Source organism: Poecilia mexicana, unplaced genomic scaffold (genome assembly GCF_051168715.1).
Source record: "Poecilia mexicana isolate PSO_F unplaced genomic scaffold, ASM5116871v1 scaffold_20, whole genome shotgun sequence".
Lineage (NCBI taxonomy): Eukaryota > Metazoa > Chordata > Actinopteri > Cyprinodontiformes > Poeciliidae > Poecilia > Poecilia mexicana.
The window spans coordinates 9720152-9739406 of NW_028263389.1; the positions used below are offsets into that span (position 1 = coordinate 9720152).

Here is a 19255-nt window from a genome sequence, read left to right on the forward strand (position 1 = left end):
GAGATCAGATCACGCTCTGAATCTGTGTCCAAAGAGAGAGGGAGGGAGGGGACGAGAGGGACGAGGCAGAGCGAGAGAGAAGAGATGGAGGGAGGAAGGGGAAGAGACGGAGCCCAAAGCGATGGATAATGTACCAAAGGAGGAATGCAGAGGCATAGCCGGGATGTTTCTGAACTGAAACGTCCCAGAACGCTGATATTTACTCAATATCCCCGACAGATTTCAATAAAGCCGGAGAGCGACAATCAGACGAAACATTCAAACAACCCCAAACTTCGATTAAAGAAATCGCATGTCTGATTGGAAAATGGTGGCTTCTTCTTCTTCTTCTTCCCTTCGTTGAGCAGTCTGACTACCGCCAGCTCAAACAGCCACTGAATGACCTCTTGAGTGCTTCGTATAATTAGCACCAATTAAATATGTAAGCTGCTGGGCTATTACTCTCCGTGCACCGGCTCGATTCAGACAACTGTGTTAGCATATACTGAGCAAGCCAATATTAGCCAACTATGAGCCATAATATAAATGTTTCCTGGAAAATAGGCAACAGAGAGAGAGCTCAGTGGCAGTAATTAGGGTTTAAGCATTTGGTTTGAGGGCACTTCAGCAGGGCAGATGCTTGTTTTGCTGAATGGCCGATAGACTTTAAAAAGGAGCCATTTAGTGTCCAGATATTAAAGGCATAAAAAAGACAAATCGACTAATGAATAATTTGATTATTTAAAAGCTGTAGGTAGGAAGAGGAACCTTTAAATTACAGGGATGAAAAATGGACTTCAGATGAAGACTGCAGCAGTTGTGTTTGGCAAACCCTCAGTTTTGTCTCTTGATTACCAAGTTCTAAATTAAATCTGGACTTTTTGAACATTTATGAATATGAACACTGGAAACCTTTATGTATCACAAAGCATTAGGGATACTTTTGCTTTAATAAAAAAAATGTCTCAAGATGCCTTTTGAGACATTTGTGGAAGCTTTCAAAGAACGCTGCTCTGCTACATTAATGTTTAACTTTGAAAACAAATATTCAAACTAAATTATAGCACTTTGACTTTATGCTTGCATCCCTCTGCAAAATCTTTAGCTGCAGGTGTTTATAAAAAATGTCCCATCAGTGAAAGATATAATTATCAAGTTTACCGTAGAAGCATAGAGTAAAACTGATATCTTATGTGTTAATAAAGTGGAAGTGATGGCAGGATAAACACTGAAATGGAGCTTTAAACAGCTGACAACAACATCAGTCAAAGAGAATAAAATCAGAGACAGAAACGGGAAAATTAGGTTACTGATATGACAACTTAAATGTCAAATTGAAGCATTTGTGCTGATTACGGAAGCATTTTAAGAACAAACCAAATAATCTTTACTCCAAACGTCTGCATATTTATTCGTTCATCTCATTGCAGCATCTGTTTTTGTTTAAAAAGTTGTTGTTAAAAGTTTAGGAGTAATTTAGCACAGCATGATAGTGGGAACCTTCCAAATATATAGCAACTACTGTTGTTCAACACAGGTGGTAAAACTAATGGATCAGATTGTAGGAGGGCTTAAATAAGTTAGTATATCATAGCAGGAATTACAGTTGGCTGTCTTTAATATCATTTATATCTATATCTGTAAAGATCAGTTTCAAGTCTTGCCACAGATACTCAACTGGGTTTGAGTGTCTGAGTCATCCAGACATATTGATATGCATTGATCTAAACTTTTCAATCGTATCTCTGGCAGAAGGTTTAAGGTCCCTGTCCTACTTCAAAGTGATCTTTGGCCTCAGTTTCAAATGTTTTGCAGCTTTCCTGTGCATGCTGGAAGTTTTACCCTCTGCATTATGCTGCCACCATTTTGTTTCATAGTGAAGGTGGTGTCTTCATGGAGAAAAGAAGCCACACAGCGATTAGCATGTGGGCTCAAATGCCCAGTTTAAAATAAATAAATAAAAAAAGTTCAGACACACACAGTCCTTAACCGGCAGTTTTATATTTGCAAGGGCAAAATGCGTTAGCTGTACTGTTTAACTGTGTAATTACTGAAACAATAATGTCCTCCACATTGGTAAGAGAAATGAACAAATACAAACAGCCTTTCTTTTCAATAGTCAGTCAAATATGTACATAAAGACATGTCCAAGGACCGAGGAGTTAAAAGAGAAGTCAAATAAAGGCAGGCCGCAAATTTTGGAAAGGAAAATGTTGCATGAGCAAGCAGAGAAAAGTTAAATGTTGTATTCAGCCTGCAGTTTAAAGTGCCACGGCCCTCAGGCACAGCAATGGCCGCCTAAGTGGCTACAGTGACAGCAGAAATTGGCCTTCTGGTTTACAACCTGTCGCCACATCGCCAGACAGAGCAAAGCAGCCAGAATAGGGGGGGAGACACACAGGAGCAGAGCAGATATATATATAAAAAAAGACCCTGAAAAGAGAGAGTTAAGAAAGGCGACGGTGGAAACAAGGAGAGTGAGAGTGGGACAGAGAAATGTCATGCTCAAATTGAAAGGAAGAGTGTTTTTCTCAAATCCAGTGGTCAAACTAACAAAGTGTTCATGGGAGCAGAGCCACACAGACGGGTGGTTTTAATGGCTGAACCACCAACCACCTCTTAGACGCACATACACATGACGCAAGACAAAAAAGGATATTATGTCATGCATATGATGAAATGTGACACTAATAAGCAGAGATATCCAGCACATATGAGGAGATGCCAGACTGCAGCTCCATAGCACCATCATCTGGAAAAGACCTACAGAGCACAAAGAGTTCCCAGAGTGTGGCGTCGCCCGAGGAGCAAAGAGGCAGCTCTGTTGTGTTTTCGTGCGCGTTACCGCTACACTAGAGTGCATTTATTCAGCACAGCGGGGAAGTGCAGACCTCTGGTGAGCGTAAAACTGAGGGGGCATTACCTCAGCTCTGAGCGTAGCACGGGTGCAGGCGGGGCAGATGGGTCCGTGTCGGGAGAAGGCGATCGGCAGGCGCCTGGTTCTGTTCTGGCAGGCCTGGTCTTCGCACACCAACCAGCCCTGTGCGACAAAACAGACCAGAGCAGATTCATTTCCATCCAGTAAGGGAATATTTTCAGATAGGTTTCTGAAAGACCTCAGAAGTTAACATGCATTCAGTTAAGAAAATGTCTACAGACGTTTTCGTAACATTCTGGACATTAGGTCTCAACTTTTAACTGCTTCAACTGTAATCCAGGATAGGATTAGGTCACGTCGCTGCTTTTTTTGGCACCTGAACTAGAATAAATCAACTCTACTGCAAAATGTCCTGGAGTTTTAAGCACTTGTAAATAAAGACTATACTATTCCACACTAAAAACTGGTCTTTTGAAGAAGAAAAAGTCTGTTTTAGTGAAATATATTTCAAGAAAAAAAAATCACAGGTTCAGTTCAACTTAATTTCCAAGTTGTCAAGACTGCAATAAAGAAGCTAAAAGCAGTTTTTAAATCTCATAGAAAGCATGTACATTCAGATACTAAGTCGAAATATTAATGTGTAAAATCAAACTGTGATGTGGCGACATAAAGCATGAAATTTAAACATAAATCGACTGAACAAAGTTTGTGCATAGCTGCGACAGTGACACATGCACCAATTTCTTTTCTGTAATTTCTGAATGATTTTCAACATCTGGATATTTTTATTAGTCCAACTTATTTGCCAACGTTAAAAAAAAAAAAAAAGAGTCTCCAAGTATAAATGTTTAAGAAAACACTTTCTTTTAACTGAAAAGATTTTTTTTTTTAAAATAGATGTTCGAGCTGCAGCCGACTACTTGTTTATAAAACGTGTTTATGTGGCCATTTATTTGTTCGATAAACATGTTCTACAAAAAATTGACAAAACTTCTGTTGACTGGAGACACTTAAGGGGGGGGAAAAAAGCAGTTTCTCATAATGAGGAAATTTTGCTGAAAATTGTTGCTTCCATTTAGCTGCTCTAATTCAGCACAACAATCTGACAACAAAAGTACTCTGAGGAAGAGAGAGAAAAAAATGGTTTGTACATAAAAAACAAACAAACAAGTGTGTCAGATGGGCAAAGAAAAGGGGAAGAAAACAGAGGTGGCACGTCTGACTTGACGTCCCGCCTTGCTGTCTTCCTTTACGTTTCGGATTATTCGGCGTGTATGAGTGTCAACGTGCTGCTCAGTCGCAGGCAGAACAGCGGACAGCCAAAACGGCAGTAGTTAGGACCCCCTGGGGTGAGGCGGCGACCCTGGGCAGGTGCTGCGTTCTAACCCTCTCAATCTCCCCATACTCTTCCAGACTCTTCCTCCCCCCTCTCTGCTTCTTATGCCCTGTCATTACCAGGGGGGCTTTGGAAAGGCCGGGGGTGGGGTGGGGGGGGTAATGCCCAACTAATGACAGAGCATAAGACCCACCGTCATCAACGCCTTTGCTTCTCTGCTGCATCCATCTTTCCTTCCTTCCCATTCACTCAAAATAAACCGGAGCACCTGTCTCCCTGTCCACACCCCTTCACTCATAGGGGCTGCACTGGTTCTGTGATTGATTTTTAAGTCTTTGTCTGGTGTCCTGATCAGTTCTGAACAGGAGGAGTTGGAAAATAGTTGATGAATGTATTTTTGTCTTCAAAGTTTATTCAACCTGCCATACAAACTTTAGTATCTTTTCATGAAAAAAAACAAAACAAAAAAAAAAACAAAACAAAGCCGTTTGTACCAGCGCTGATACAGACACAATTTGATTTTTCTATATTTTTTTTATCAAACGGCACATTAGATCATATCTTCTTTATCAAAAAGTTGCAGGCAAAGGGTGTAACAACATTAAAACTTCTTGCTTGAAATTTCTTGTCAAAGTTCTTCGCCTGTTGTCAACACAACTTTGGTAAAACACATTTATGCTACAAATATAGCATCCTGATATGGTGCTAGGTGATAAGGTGAGTGCCGTAAGTTCACCAGCTGGGACTCTTATTTTGAAGGAGGGAAGGAAGTAGTTCTCAAATAGCTCCATTGACAGATTCCGGTAAGGCCTGGTCAACAATACTCTGCTATAAACGAATTAAAAACCCCTCCTCCAGCAGAGTGACGGACCCCCGTGAGATGCTAACAGTTAGCTGCTAATAGCGCTACATTTGCTCTTTGGTGCTAAACTAAGAGGCTATTGCAGTTTTTTGAGGTGCATTTGATCAGCTCCGGTTTTTAATCAAATTACCGTCTCAACCTAAAATTAGCACTGATCAGAGATTCTTTAAAACATAGTTTGAAAATATACAAAAAAAAACAACAAAAAAAACTAATTTCAATCGGACTCAATTATTCAAAACTGATTTTTCTTTGCTTTTCCAAGAGTATCACAAAAACGTAAACTCGTCTCATTTTCCTGAATCCAGCATCATACATCCCATTATGTAAGGGGAGTATAGTTATGTAATGCATTTCTAATGTATTTCCTGAGGACTGAATTGAAGCTGATTTACAAATCTTCACAGGATTTTTGTTAGCTTTAAAGGCACCATCACAGAACAGCTCTAAGATTAACCAGTGGATAAAACAACCAGAATTTCCTTTTAATATTGAAAGTCAGTCTTGGGTCAAACCCTGAGTTCAAATTCAATATGGCTGCCATGGAGCTAAAAATGCACAAAGGTTGCAGTAATAAACTGTTTATTTGCATTTCTAATTGCTTTTATTTCAAAGAATTAACAAAGTACTTTATAACCCACTAGTAAAACACACTTCCTTCAGTGTTTGAATGTGTATAATGGTGCTAAACACATTGTTAGTGGCTTGTACTGCTAATAGCAACTTGCTTTTTATAGACTGAAACTGGACCGCCCTGTGCTTCGGTGGTAGCATTCAAGGATCCAAGCTCTGAGTAAAGACATAAGAATCAAGTGTATATTAGCTGTATATTAAAGTTCACCTACAGATTGCACGAGAAGACAACTTAAAGTGATCTAAAACAGGTTAAATAAGAAAAAAACAGAGGCATTACTAAATTAACACACACACACACAAAATCAGTTGCATTAGTCTCATTCTTAACACTTTAAAAACAAAACGTGCACAATAGCTTTGACTACAGACCTGTTTTGAGCCTCTTATCAAAAATAAAGTGCATAGCAATATTCTGCTTTTACAAAAATCATGGTTTGAGGTCAGCTGAGGACAAACTAACAAAATAACTTAAACCATCAATAAAGTGCTGACTGTTTCCTTGTCGTGCAAAAAGAACATATTGAAATGGAGCAGCTTTGTGTCTATTTAAATGTAAATAAGCTCGGTCTCGTTTTTATGGGTCAGTCCACCAAAAGCATTAAATACTTTCAAGCTATACCACAATATTGTTCAATTCAATTCGATTTAAATTGATTTTTTAAAGGATGCTTTTCACAACAAGTGTCTCAAGGTGCTGCAAAAGAAAAGAAAAGAAAAAAAAAATCAAATTTATGTGTAGAATGTAATCACCCAATCAGTTTAATCACAATCAAGTAGAAGAATACTGTTTTTGATAAGGCTAAGTAGTGCGATCTCTAACAGCCAATTGCTAGGATGCAAATCTGCTTAAATAATAATAATAATAATAATAGCAGTTCTTTAACATTCAAAAAATGTAAGAGGTATATAAAATTAGCCAACATACAAACAGGCTGAACACACACACACACACGCGCGCGCGCGCACACAGAGACAAAGCCAATCTCTTCTAAATGAAAACCAAACACACACACATCTCAAATCAATTAGAAAGTCCCAGAGTTCACAGCTTTACCCACAGATCCCAGCTCCAGGTCTAATTACCTCAACCTTTAGTCACCCTTGTGTAACCCCCGCCCCCCAAAAAACTGGGCATCCTGGGAAATGAGGATGTTTCTCCTCCTATAATAAACACAGATGATGTACAATGCATCATAAAGATGAAAAAATAACAGGTGAAAGTAGGAGGCGGCTGTTTGCAGAGTTTCTTCAGTTGTGTGTTCGTGGGAGTACCTTCTGCACACATTCCTGTTCCTGTTATGACACGTACACACACAAACAACGTGTTTGTATCACACTCAATCTGTCACCATTCACGGGCATCACAATGAATTAATTAGAACACATTAAAGACCGAGGAGGTTCAAAAGAGGAAAAGCTTCCCACAGTGGCCTTCTGCCCAGCTTCGGCTGACCCCACAGCTATTTGCACAAAGCAGAAAAATAAAAATCAAGGTAAGATTAAGTGCATTAGACCTGCGAGCCACGCATAAAGGATTAAAAACAAGAAGCACATCAGTAGTGAGGGCAGGATGAAAAGGGAAAAGAAAAAAAAAAAAAAAAGAAAAACATCTAATTGAGGCATTTTGCTGGAGCGAGAGAGGGGGGGGGTTTGAGGGGTGTACAGTCGGACGTGAGAGAATAAAGGCTCATAATTGCATAATTATAGCAGTGGATACCTGACACACTGAATGCAGACGTCAAATGAGTTCCACATAATTTAACCAAACAGAGGCAAGACCAGGCCACGACAGGGCCCACCACGAAATATACCCTCCCTCTGTTCCTCCTCTTTGTCCGCACGCTTTCCTTTCTTCCCATTTCCTCCAAAAACCTTTCTGCTGCGTCACATTGTTGCAGGCTGCGGCTTCAGATCTGAAAACACTGCATAGTGGTTTTAGTTTTGTATCGCAGCATGAAGTAAAAAGTGATGCTCCAGAATCATTCTGTGGTCACATTCGCCGTCCCTCCAACCCGCAACGCTTCACTAAAAAGCTGTTTAAAGCCGACACATTTCACTCGGTTCACTAAAACTTATTTGGCAGTATCTGTAACAAACTGATTAAAATGTATGTCGTTTCGTATTTTTGTATTCATGACTGTGTTAGAATGGATTTATGCCATTTCCATCAACATCAACATGTTTTGAATCAATCAACTAACTCTCCATCTCCCAATTTGGTCTTGAAATTTTATTATGTTTCTCAAACTGTGGCTCAAAAGACTTGGCAGACTTCTGCTGATCCTTTAGTGTGACTTTGTGACCTTTCGGTCTCGCGTTCTCTTCAGTTTTGGAAAAATTTTCAACATCTCCAAATAGTAATGAATAGATTTGCTGCAAATATGTCTTTAAATATTCTTCAACATAGCAGTAGATGTAATGCTTCTTTACTGAAGTGGTCCTTGTTATAAACAGTTTGAGAACTGATGTAAACTGTTAACTTGACAACCAGATTCAACAAGACATCTGTAATAAATTTGAATTGTTTAGATTTTAGTTGGAGATTTCTCCATTGCTAGCACTCAAACTTGGTTCCTTGCAAGAGGATCTTCCTTTCCTCGTCACTCAGCAGCATCGGTCATTCTGTTGACCGGTTGGTTTATCCAAAACCAAACAGAGAGCTGCGATGTCTATTCAAAGGATCAGAAATTCTTCTGTTGATTCTAAAGCACAACATGATTAAAATGGGTTTTTTTTATATCAAAGTGTGCGTCACTGCAGGTTTGCATGCAAAATGTTTTCCTCAGTTCCACACAATTAAAATTATATGAATTATATGAATATTAAATAATGCAACTATTCAAATGCACTTAGTACTCAGAGCTGGTGATGCTCCAATCAGACAGCAAGTGATCACAATTTGACAATTTCTCCTGGTGATAATCAGATCAGATCTAAAAAGAAAACATTTTGATTTTGACAATTTGTTTTTAGCTTTTGTGGATAATCCGATGCCCTCGTTATTCTGTTCAATTCAATTTCTTTTCCTGAGTTAAGTTGATGTGCGTTAGGTTTACAAATTAGATATATGTGTTTCACTCAGTGGGTTGGACCTCTCTGCTTAGGCTTTGTAGGTAACTGGGGAATTATGCTGTATTAAAAAAAGATTTTGGGATTGAAACTTCTACTTATTGTTATCTATGATTTTGATTATTTTTTTGCCAAATATGCAAAAAAAAAAAAAAGACAAGTGACTAGATAAAACAGTTTTTGGCCAAACTTCCTCCAAAAGCTGCCTAACAAAAGAGAAGATGGCTTTAAAGTTGTAAGAAATATATATACTCTTAACATGTTCCATCAATAAAAATGGACTAATTAAGAAGCTGTTCTCCACTCCTAAAGTGAACTATTCCCACAAGAATCCGACCCGCCAAAGTCCCACACACAGACCAGAAAGACTCCTGTCTGGTTCTTGTGTTTCATCAGTCCACATTTCCAAGGAGATCAGACCTGAAAACCGGTCCACTTTCCAAACACACGCTCTCACACAGACCAGCACAGTGAAAAGAGCTCAAACGGGTCCACTTTGTACCTCCTCCGCTTAATCAAAGCTTCACTATTCAACAATTTGACCTTTTGTTCAAAACAGGATTATCACCTTCTCTGGTCTTCATTCACCCTTCTCTTTATCCACCCCTCCCTTTCTTCCCTTGCCCCTCAGCCCGTTTCCAGGGGCGACCCGCATGACGAGAGTAATTGCAATAATTTGTTAAATGCCATGGCAACCGTGGTTAGATGGGAGGGGTTTAAAGAAAAAAAAAAATAGGGGGATTGGGCGGATCAGGAAACAAACAAATCCTTCATTTTGCCAAAGACAGGGGTCCGAGACAACGAAAGGACAGCGTGTGTGTCTGTGTGAGAGGGCTAGTTGTGAACAAGTGTTTGCTCTTTCTCAGGGTGCCGGTTTATTGATAATCATGGAGGTGATGGTGAGGAGGGGGATAAGAGGTAATTTCCCTAATGATTAATGTGTCTCTGGTCTCAATTCAAGATGAACACACACAGACACACACAAACACACACACACAAACACACACACACACAGAGGTGCAGAGCTTTCACTCTATCTGGCCAGACAAGCAGCTCTATTTGAACTCTCCCTCGGCCTGAAAGGAATCCTTAATTACACAATATTACCCCTCTTCATTGCCCCGCTGTGTGTGCTGTGTCCACTGCTGTTCAGCCTACAGTGGTGTGTGCATCTAAGAGTGTGTGTGTGCGCGTGTGTGTTGCTGTGTGACATGTAAGTATTCAGTGGTAGCAGCTGTTTCACACATAATAACAAAAGGGGCTGAGGGGGGGAGTCGATCCCCTCACATTCACCACACTAATTGATTTCTGTTCAGCACTGTGGGAGAATTACCCCCCACCCCTCCCCGCCCCAAACCCCTCCACACACACACACACACACACACACTTTTGCAGACGGTGCATTCCACACACACTTAAAACCAAGGTGTTGGAAGCTGTCCTGGAGAGAGAGGGACGGCACAGGCATCTAGTTTAATTTACTCTCAGGCTGCAGGCTGGGTTTAGTCACCAAACAGTCCTCCATGCTCCTCCATGTCCTATGGTCCTAACAAGGTCTGAAGCTGAATAAAAAAAAAAGAAGCACTTTGTGCTGATAAGTGAACATAAGCTGAATTAATAAACTAGAGAGAGAGAGAGTAGGAGATGAGTAGAAGACCATATTTTTTTGCCAGATGCAAATTAGATTCAATTTAAAACCGGTCAGCGGATAAGAGTCTCAAAGCGATACATTTTCATAGCTGTTAGCACTGTGCTAGCTTGTTTACACTAAGAAAAATAAAGACATTTTAGCCTGATTTTAGAGATCCCATCACTTTGATTCAGTTCTCAAAAACTGCAGACTGTCGCCAAAGCTTTGCAAGAGATGCGATAAACTTTATAATGATGCACTTCTAAGTTCTTGCCTTTGGCATTTCTCAAAATTGGGTTATAAATAACCATAAAAAGAACCAAGCTCTGACTTTTATTAATCAATTCAGAATTGTCCATGTCGGCAACTAAAACCAGATGTAATTAAACATCCCCAATATGTTGTGGATTGGTGCTAGATCGATAAACTGAGTTGAAATGCAAGCTTGACTGTTTTACAAACTGTGGTGTGCTTATGTATTTAGACTCCTTAATCAAATATAGTATAATCTATTGCTTTATAGGTGTGGTTTTATGTATTTTACACGCAGAGTGACATTTTTATCGCACAATCAAGCAAGTATGTTACATTCAGTTGTAACAAAAATTCTGTATATATCAAACATGCCTTAAAAGAAATATGACTTCGCCTTAAAATTGGGCCTCTGTCTCTTTAAGAAGCTCCTGCTCTGTCCGACACCCCACAATAATGTTTCTCCGTGAAGCAAAGAAAGATTAAAAAATAAAATAAAATCACACAAAGTAGAAAAACAAAATACAACAGCCACTGCTGCTGATGTCAAAGGTGATCACTCCCACAACTCCTTATAGAGCTTCTCCTCATTTTCCACACAGAGTGTGCTCTCTGGCTGAAAATGTCAGCCGCACTGCCCTGCTGGGGTTTTTATCTTTAGTGTAACATCTTTATGATGGCTTCTCTTACCATCATAAGCTGCATCTGTTGGAGCCCCTGTTATTTTAAGCAGAGCTGGAACATTTCAAAGATACTTTTCTGGAAGCATTGGCTCTTTCATTACATTATGCAGTCATTTATCTGACCACTGTAATTTGTCAGTTGGCGCTTTGATTTAATTTACTTAAGAACATGTGTCGCTTGCTGTGTGCGCAACACCCGTCGGGTGGAAAAATCCCGACGCCGGAGAGGAAGAGAGGAATTGGCTGGTGACTGAAATCAAACAATTTAGAGCTTGATCTGTGACCAGCTAGCAAGAAGATGAAAAATCCAATCGTTTTCCGATGAGTGAAAGCGCCATATGTAAATGCTCTGACAAAGAAATGACTGAGTAAATAAGAGTTAAACTTAGCTCTGTGTCAATTAGGTAGCAGAGTTGGGGGGGAAAAGCGATTTAAAAGGAAATTATTTTTTAAGACAGGTTTGCTTTTCATTCAAGGTTGAGTTAAGTTCTATTTGTTTTTTTTAGTTGTGTACCTCATGAAACATGCTCCATTTAGAAATACTTTTGGATTTTACGTCCATCAAAAAATACACGTGAAGACCATCATTTTAGTAATGCTGGTGGTGCTAATTGCTAATCTAAGCTGCTAAAGAAAAATTTATTAAGTGATCAGTTTTAAAATATTAAATGTTACCTCTATTATCTATTACAATACAGATCACAAGAGCTAAAACAATATTTTGAATGCTACTCTTATCTTCCCTTAAAGGAAATCTAAATAATTGAAATTAGGAGAGAGCAGGACATCTTACTTATGGGGGGGGAAAAAAGATTTTCATGTCCCCTACCGAGGGTTAATAACACAACTGTTGCTTAGCACTTTTGCACTTCTGTATACAAGAAACGTGCGAGTTGTCCATTCACTAAAACTCCTTCAATATCTCTCAAATATACTTACAGAGTAGTATTTTTTGATGTGGCGCCGGATGTCGAGTTGCAGCTTGTTGCTGATGTTGACAACGTTGTTGACGGGACTGTTCGTACAAGGGATGTGACAGCAACGCATCAAACTGGGCTCAGCCCTATCACCCTGGAAAAGGAAACACGTCAAATCCCAGAATATTAAAAAAATAAAATAAATAAATAAATTTATTTATTTATTGCAATATTTTTGCAATAGTTTAGACATCGATTAGGGAATTATAACCCAAAACATATTATAAGTGCTCTTAAAGAAACTCTTTAAAAAGAAGCAGAAAGGAAAAAGATGAATAAAAATCCAAATACATCATGCATTTGTTTTTTAAACAAAGTTTGATTTTAAATGATGTAAAAGAGAAACAATTACTTGCATAAGTAGAGCATGCAACACTCATCACAGCTCCATTTTTACTGCAGTAATCGGAAAAAAGCAGTTATGTATTGCAACATGGAAACTTGTCCATTAACTTTAAACCACAACCAAAGAGCATGTCAAACACTGGCAATATAAAAGCTGAAAGTGCCCCCCGCCCATGCACAATGAATTTTAACATTATTGTCCCGTGAAGGAAAGAGGTCAGTGTGACCCCCTGAACTGTCTGCTTGACAGGACGGCTTATAGTTAATGCAATGAAGAAAGGAAGTCCCGCTACATAACAATTACACTAAATGCAATCACTTTAAACACTTGGCCCTTAGAACCTGAACTCCATTTACCTGTCGCATTGACAGCAGTAAAAAACATAAAAAAAAAAAAAAAAGGTTTCTGCAGAGAAGTCAATGACAGAAAACTGAGCAAGTGACACCCCCCCAGCCAGCCATGAAGAGTGATTTTCGTTTGCTTGCATCGCTTCTTTTTAGCGAGAAAAATAGGGTAATATTTCACAGTCTGCCTCAAACTTCTGGGCTTTTCTAATAAGAGCCACACTCTTATCCTTCCTCCACTGTTCCACATTACTCCCTACTTTTCCAGGATTAAATTCCGGGTTAAATTTCCTAAAATGTCACTTAAAATAACAGCCAACTATATTAAGACTTTAAACCAATTGGCAAGCAACCAAACCAAAAGAACTGGTATCTGGGTTCTCAGCAAGTAAAAGTCCAGTTATCTTATTTAGAAGATGGAACAAAAAAAAAAAAAACAAAACAAAAAAAAAAACACACACAAAAAAGACAGTCTGTAAACATTTTTCACCAGTTTTCTTCTTCTGCAAATACATGCCACAACTAGTTTTTAATCAACTGTCAGGACCAGGACTTGGCATCAGATATGTTACCCTAAATGAGCTGGATCAAGGTAAAACAAATCCTGACCGATGCACACATCTAACAAGAAACCATAAACTTTTCAAGAGCAATATCGCTGCATATTATGCTCATTGAGAGTGGTGGGGGCAAAGTCCTATTCAGAATAGTTGAATCATAATCAATATCCTTGATGCAATAGTGTCGAAATTAAATATTTTTCTGAAATACTGTGAAGGAACCCTTCTTCTCGCTGCTTTCCTCCTTTTCTTTTTTTTTCCAGTCGAGTTCAGATGAAAGCAGACTCCCTTCTTCCCACTCCACTATCTCCTTCCTCTCTTGCTTTTTATCTGTCTTGTTTCATTCCAGACTTCATTTTGATATGCGACCCCCTCTCACTCCCAAACCAAACAAGTTGGATCTAATAAAAATTACACACTATTAACTTGTAAGATAATTTATCAAGAAGCGGGTAAATAAACTAGACAAGGTGCTCAGCAAACACAACCAAATGTCATCTTTACATTCTGCAGCTTAAAAAGACTTTGGTCTGTTATCCCGGTTTGATAATATGCAGCTTTGCGTTTTAACTGCCCACACAGGATACCCAGCGCTCTTTTCATCCTTCCTCTCTCTAGCTACCCCCATCAAACAACCTTCCTCCCCTCTCTGTCCTCCATCGCCCATCGCCGCCGCCTCCTACCATCTCTGGCTCTGTGTCAGTGCTGGAGTCAAGGCCCATCCGTCCTCCCCTCTCACAAAGCTGTTAAACCGTGTTCGCCACCTTAATTAACTCGCAGCCTTATCAGTTTGAGGCGTGTCTGCGTGCATACCAGCCCTCAAGCACGTGGTGGATATGGTTAAGATAAACACTGACTTAATAGTTATTTTGAATTTTTGAAATGATTCAGACTGATTATATCCAGGTCATTCTGGTATTAGTAGGAGATTTATGACGCTCAAACAGAAAAATGCTTTTCGCTGAAACACGCTCGTTCGTCTAATGGCGTAAAGATCTCCTCCTTTTATGGTGAGTGCATGCGTGTGTGTGAGATACTCCTCTTTTAATTTAATGCAACTTCTTTCCTCCTGCCGAGGACAGAGGCTCGTCTGTTTTATTGGAGCCTTCCAGACAAGAAAAAGCTGCGCCCTGCTCCTCATTAGAAGCTGATAACACTCCAACTCAGGACCTTGGCCTGACAAATGGTAGGAGATGAGTGTGTACGTGTGTACAAGTGTGTGTCCAGAGAGCGGCGGGGTTAGGCTTTTCAAGTTGCGGAGTCCAAAGCTATGCCAATGAAAACAAGTCCGCTTCGGAGCCGGGCAGCTGTCTAAAAATACAGCCGGAGACACAATATGGAGGACGGCGAAAACATGAATCCCTTGCAGGAAGCGTTACTAACGGGCTCCCACGCCGACGCTCCTTATTCGTGTTGATGACATTGTTTTTGGTCAAGGCTTTGCTTCTGTCAAACCTTAACCCTTCTCACTCATAATAAAGACATTAATTGATATCGGATGACTACCTGGATCACATAAGTGGCATTAGCGAATAACCCTTTACTTCTTCACTTCGTGGCAGCATCAGTGTGGATTCAGCGTTCCGATTGGTTCAGTCACTCACCGCTCCTTCGAAGACGCCGTCGTAGATGTTGTCGGTGCCACACTGGGGGCAGGTGAAGGTGAACCTCTCGCAGTCTTTGTAGCGCTCCTCGTCGTTCAGCTGGGCCGCCGCGCCCAGCGTGCCGTCGGCCTCCTCCTCCCTCTGATGCTGCTGCTGGGATCTGAACTGACCTGGGTCCAGACCTGGGACACACATCGCCTTTCAATCAGCGCGTTTTCACAGGTGAGATCAACTCAAGTCCAATCAATATGTGGTACGTGTTTACATTTGGCATAGTAGGACAGATGAGGCGTTTTCTTTGCCTCCCAAACAATTGGTTGCCAACTATACAAAGTTGGAATGGAGGCAATATAAGAGCTTCCTGAGCATATCATAATGTGTAATGACCTTACCCAACCATGAGGCTATGAGCACCGCATCGATCCCCTCGATTGGGTCGCAGATGCGAGAAACTACAGGGTGGACCTGCTGGGCCAGGTAATACTGCGTGTCCACGCTGAGACCCTCCTGCTTCTGAAGCTGCTCCAGAGCGTAGGCCCTCTGACTGGCCGCCAACGTGGAGCCATCCTGGAACAAAAGGTAACACACCAACGCATTTCAGGTGGAAAGAATTGTGAAACGCATCTAAGATGTGTAGAGCTCATATTTAAGCACCTTGCAAATGAGGTATGAGATTGTATCTCCGGCTTTGACACGCCGACCTCCCTGTGAGTTTATCCACAGAGCAACGTGCACATGAGGGAGACTCTTCTTATCTGGATAGTCCTGAGGGTCCTTGGTCAGTGCCTGAACAAGGAGAAGCAAATCAGAAACGGAGCACAAGAGAACTTCCTGATTCCTGCCATCTTTACCTTGTGGATCTCATACTGGTTGAGTGGTATGTCTCCGTTCGCCACCTTCTCTCCAACCTCCACCAGATGCTTCTGGATGTTCTCCACGATGACATCCCGACTCTGGTCCGACAAGATCTGGCCAATCACGTAGCTGGGGGAAGGAGAAGACGAGTCGCGTTTTCCCAAAATCGTGAGTGAAAACATTCCTTCTGAATTTGTGAATGCTGGTTTGTGTCTGAATAAATCCGACACTGGGAACACACAGGATCTGTCGGACGTACTTCCCACACTCCTTGGCCAGGTCGCACCAATCTCTGCGAACGATGTCCAAGCCTTTGAGCTCCTGCTTCACACTGTATCGTCCCTCGCCGTGCTGTTCCACCACCAGGGCGGCATATTTCTTCTTCTTCAGCAGCAACAGAGACTTGAAAACACCGTCGATGTCTATCTCCAGGAGTTTGTAGAGCTTGTTGACCTCTGCCTTTATCTAGACATAAATCAGATTCACAGCAGTAACTTTAAACAGCTGAAAACCAGAGAGCTTTTCTAAACCAGTGAGTGTAAATAAACTCGCAGACCTTATGTCCAAGTTTGAAGACTTCCTCCAGTGATTTGCTGTTTGTGTTGATCATGATTGAGTCTGTGTCGCCATAAATGACTTCCAGGTTCATCTGAGCCACAAAAATCAACAAATAAAAGCAGAGACTATACAATGAACCATCAGAACTCCTAAAACACGTACCCAACATGGGCTTTTTGACTTTTTTCTACAATATGTGCTTAATATGAACAGATGGCTTAAATGGACATACAACAATTTCACCTGTAATAATTGCAGTGATTTTATTCACAAAACACAAGAAAAAAAAAACACTAATCCAACTGTAAAGACACAAAGGTGGTGAGCAGAGAAAAAGAAATAACCCCAACAAAAATACAAGCAAAAAAAGAGCAGCAACAACAAAGAAATGAAATTAAGCAAACTTGTAGTTCAAAGGAAGAATATGTTTACAGCTTACCCTCTGAACCATGTCTTTGGTGTGCATCAGAATCTGAGGGAAAGAAAAGACAACAGCATGAATAACAACCAAAATCACACAACAAAACAGCTCATACACAAGCTCAGTAAACAAACAAATCACTCAGAGACAAACAATGATTAAATATTAAGCTTCTATGTTATCGGCTGAGTGTGTGTGAGCCTGTGCACTTGCATTCATGTGGACACGGGGAGCAGAGCAGGTGACTTGCTTTTAAATGGGGGATAATTGGCTAAGAGGGCAATTACGAGAGCGTGCTGTGACAGGCGTCTTTTCAACCCACACACACACACACACACACACCCCGACACACACACACACCTTGAAGACTCGTAATGGCCTTTATAACCAGCAGGGCGAGTGTCAGAAATAAGAGAATTCTGTTAACGCAGGCCGTCCAATGTGTGTATGAGAGCGAGGGAGGCTCTGAGCTGCAGAGCGATCCTAACAGGTGGGGGCTCCAAGGAAGGAAGGGGGGAGAGGGGTTGTTGGGTCGATAATCTAGGGGGGGGGTCAAAGCGACGGAACGCAGTGTGACCTGTCACCAGCAATCTGCTCCTCAATCAACCGCGGCCGCATATATACAACACTTCGACTCACACCATGATCCGTGTGGGGACAAGGACGTGGCTATTTCAGAGTGTGAGGAAGGGGCGGGGCCGGGCTTCCACTCCCTGAAATCAGAGTGGGATGTAAGCATGCTTTATGGGCTGCTACATACCACCGAACAGTGAGGGGAGTTGGAGTCATTCACAGAACAGCCTCCTGCATTAGGGGCTGCAGTCAAGGTCAAGGTTGACCCACACACACATCCAAATATTGGTCCTAAGCACAGCACAGACTTCTACCGGTATATTTGATCAAAATTACCCAACATTTTATGTCAGTAACTTTAAAAATCCACCAGCCCAGGTCGAGTCTGCGAGTGCCAATAAACGAGAAATCGAACGCCAAAGTTGTGTCACATTCATTTATTTATAGGCTCAAAAATGTGAATCTCCGGCCAAGAGGAACACGGTCTTCACCAAACAAAATGCAGCACGTCAAATCACGACGATTTATATTACGACGTGCAAAAATTCTCGGAAAAGCTGTCCGAGCGACCTAATTTAACGGTACGTATAACGCACACTAATGAGAAGGGGTTACGTGACACTCATTGCTGAGGTTCTACTGGCTCGAGAACATTTGACGGTGTTGTCTCTCAGCAATCAAACATCAAGCAGGGAGCGGTTTAGGTTACATATAAAAGACACTAGAGCGGCGCCCGGACAAGGGTTCAAACTTGAGAGCACGATGTTTGGAGATTCTGCTCGTTTCTGAGTCGGCGCACGGCTGCACACACGGTGGACATTTTGTTTGTTTTGTTTTTTCTGAGTGAAACAGAGAGTTGCAGTGTCAGTAAATGTAATATTGCACTTGATAAGTACTTCCCTCATGCAGTCATTGGTAGGCTAATACATTTCAAGTGCAAAGCATTCACACTCTGCGTCCTGATAACATACTTGGCCAACAAGAGGGACTCTTACTGCTCTTAATTCCTAAACCTGATATAGGTTTGTGTCTCAGTCACTAAAGCACCATGGGAAATGATGAAAAACTGAGACAGACGAGTCGGGAAATTACAAATTAATCAACAAAAATATCAAAAATGCATGTTTTCCTAATTTTGCGCAGCCCTACCGCTGAGTTTTGAAGGTTAGTAGAACAAAATTTGCACTAGCTGAATTTTACCCAGGGTTAATCAGAGGTATTTTAAAGGATGGAGGGAGTTTACAGACTCCTGTTGCAACACTCAAGTTAAAACATTTCAGTTTGTTATTTACTGCAGTTGCACAGGGTACAGATTATACTGAAGGTAGAAAAAGGTGGCTTCATTTTTCTGAAACCTGACACTTTCTTATACCAACTCGGAATCACAGATATGCTGTTCTTCTACAAATAATGACACTGAAATAATAAATTAGTCATTTTAAATCAGTACGACTAGCTCATTTGAAGCAAAATCTCAATAATTTGGTAATAAAAAGCAGCAGAACTGACTAGTTGGAACACTTCCCAAACCCATATTATAATCCTGAATGTTTCCAGGTTGACAGCAATACAATTTGGCACAAACAAAATGCAGCTTTGCATAAATTTGACAGGAACCATTGCAGCAGTCGTCAGACGATGTTGCAATTAAAACGATGTTGAGAAAACCGGCAATCAAAATATTAAGTAATT

General features: G+C 40.8%; 1 protein-coding gene across 2 annotated transcripts in view; it reads right to left on the reverse strand.

The window, feature by feature from the left end:
• pola1 (polymerase (DNA directed), alpha 1) overlaps positions 1–19255 on the reverse strand; it is a 54386-nt gene that overhangs the window by 15846 nt on the left and 19285 nt on the right. For both annotated transcript variants that reach the window (XM_014983512.2, XM_014983511.2), the window contains exons 27-35: positions 17009–17041; positions 16568–16660; positions 16271–16476; positions 16008–16140; positions 15811–15942; positions 15549–15723; positions 15157–15338; positions 12265–12396; positions 2903–3019 (exon numbers count right to left, since the gene is read on the reverse strand). In XM_014983512.2, the coding sequence (XP_014838998.2) occupies positions 2903–3019; positions 12265–12396; positions 15157–15338; positions 15549–15723; positions 15811–15942; positions 16008–16140; positions 16271–16476; positions 16568–16660; positions 17009–17041 (1203 nt within the window). The remainder of the gene's footprint in view (positions 1–2902; positions 3020–12264; positions 12397–15156; positions 15339–15548; positions 15724–15810; positions 15943–16007; positions 16141–16270; positions 16477–16567; positions 16661–17008; positions 17042–19255) is intronic.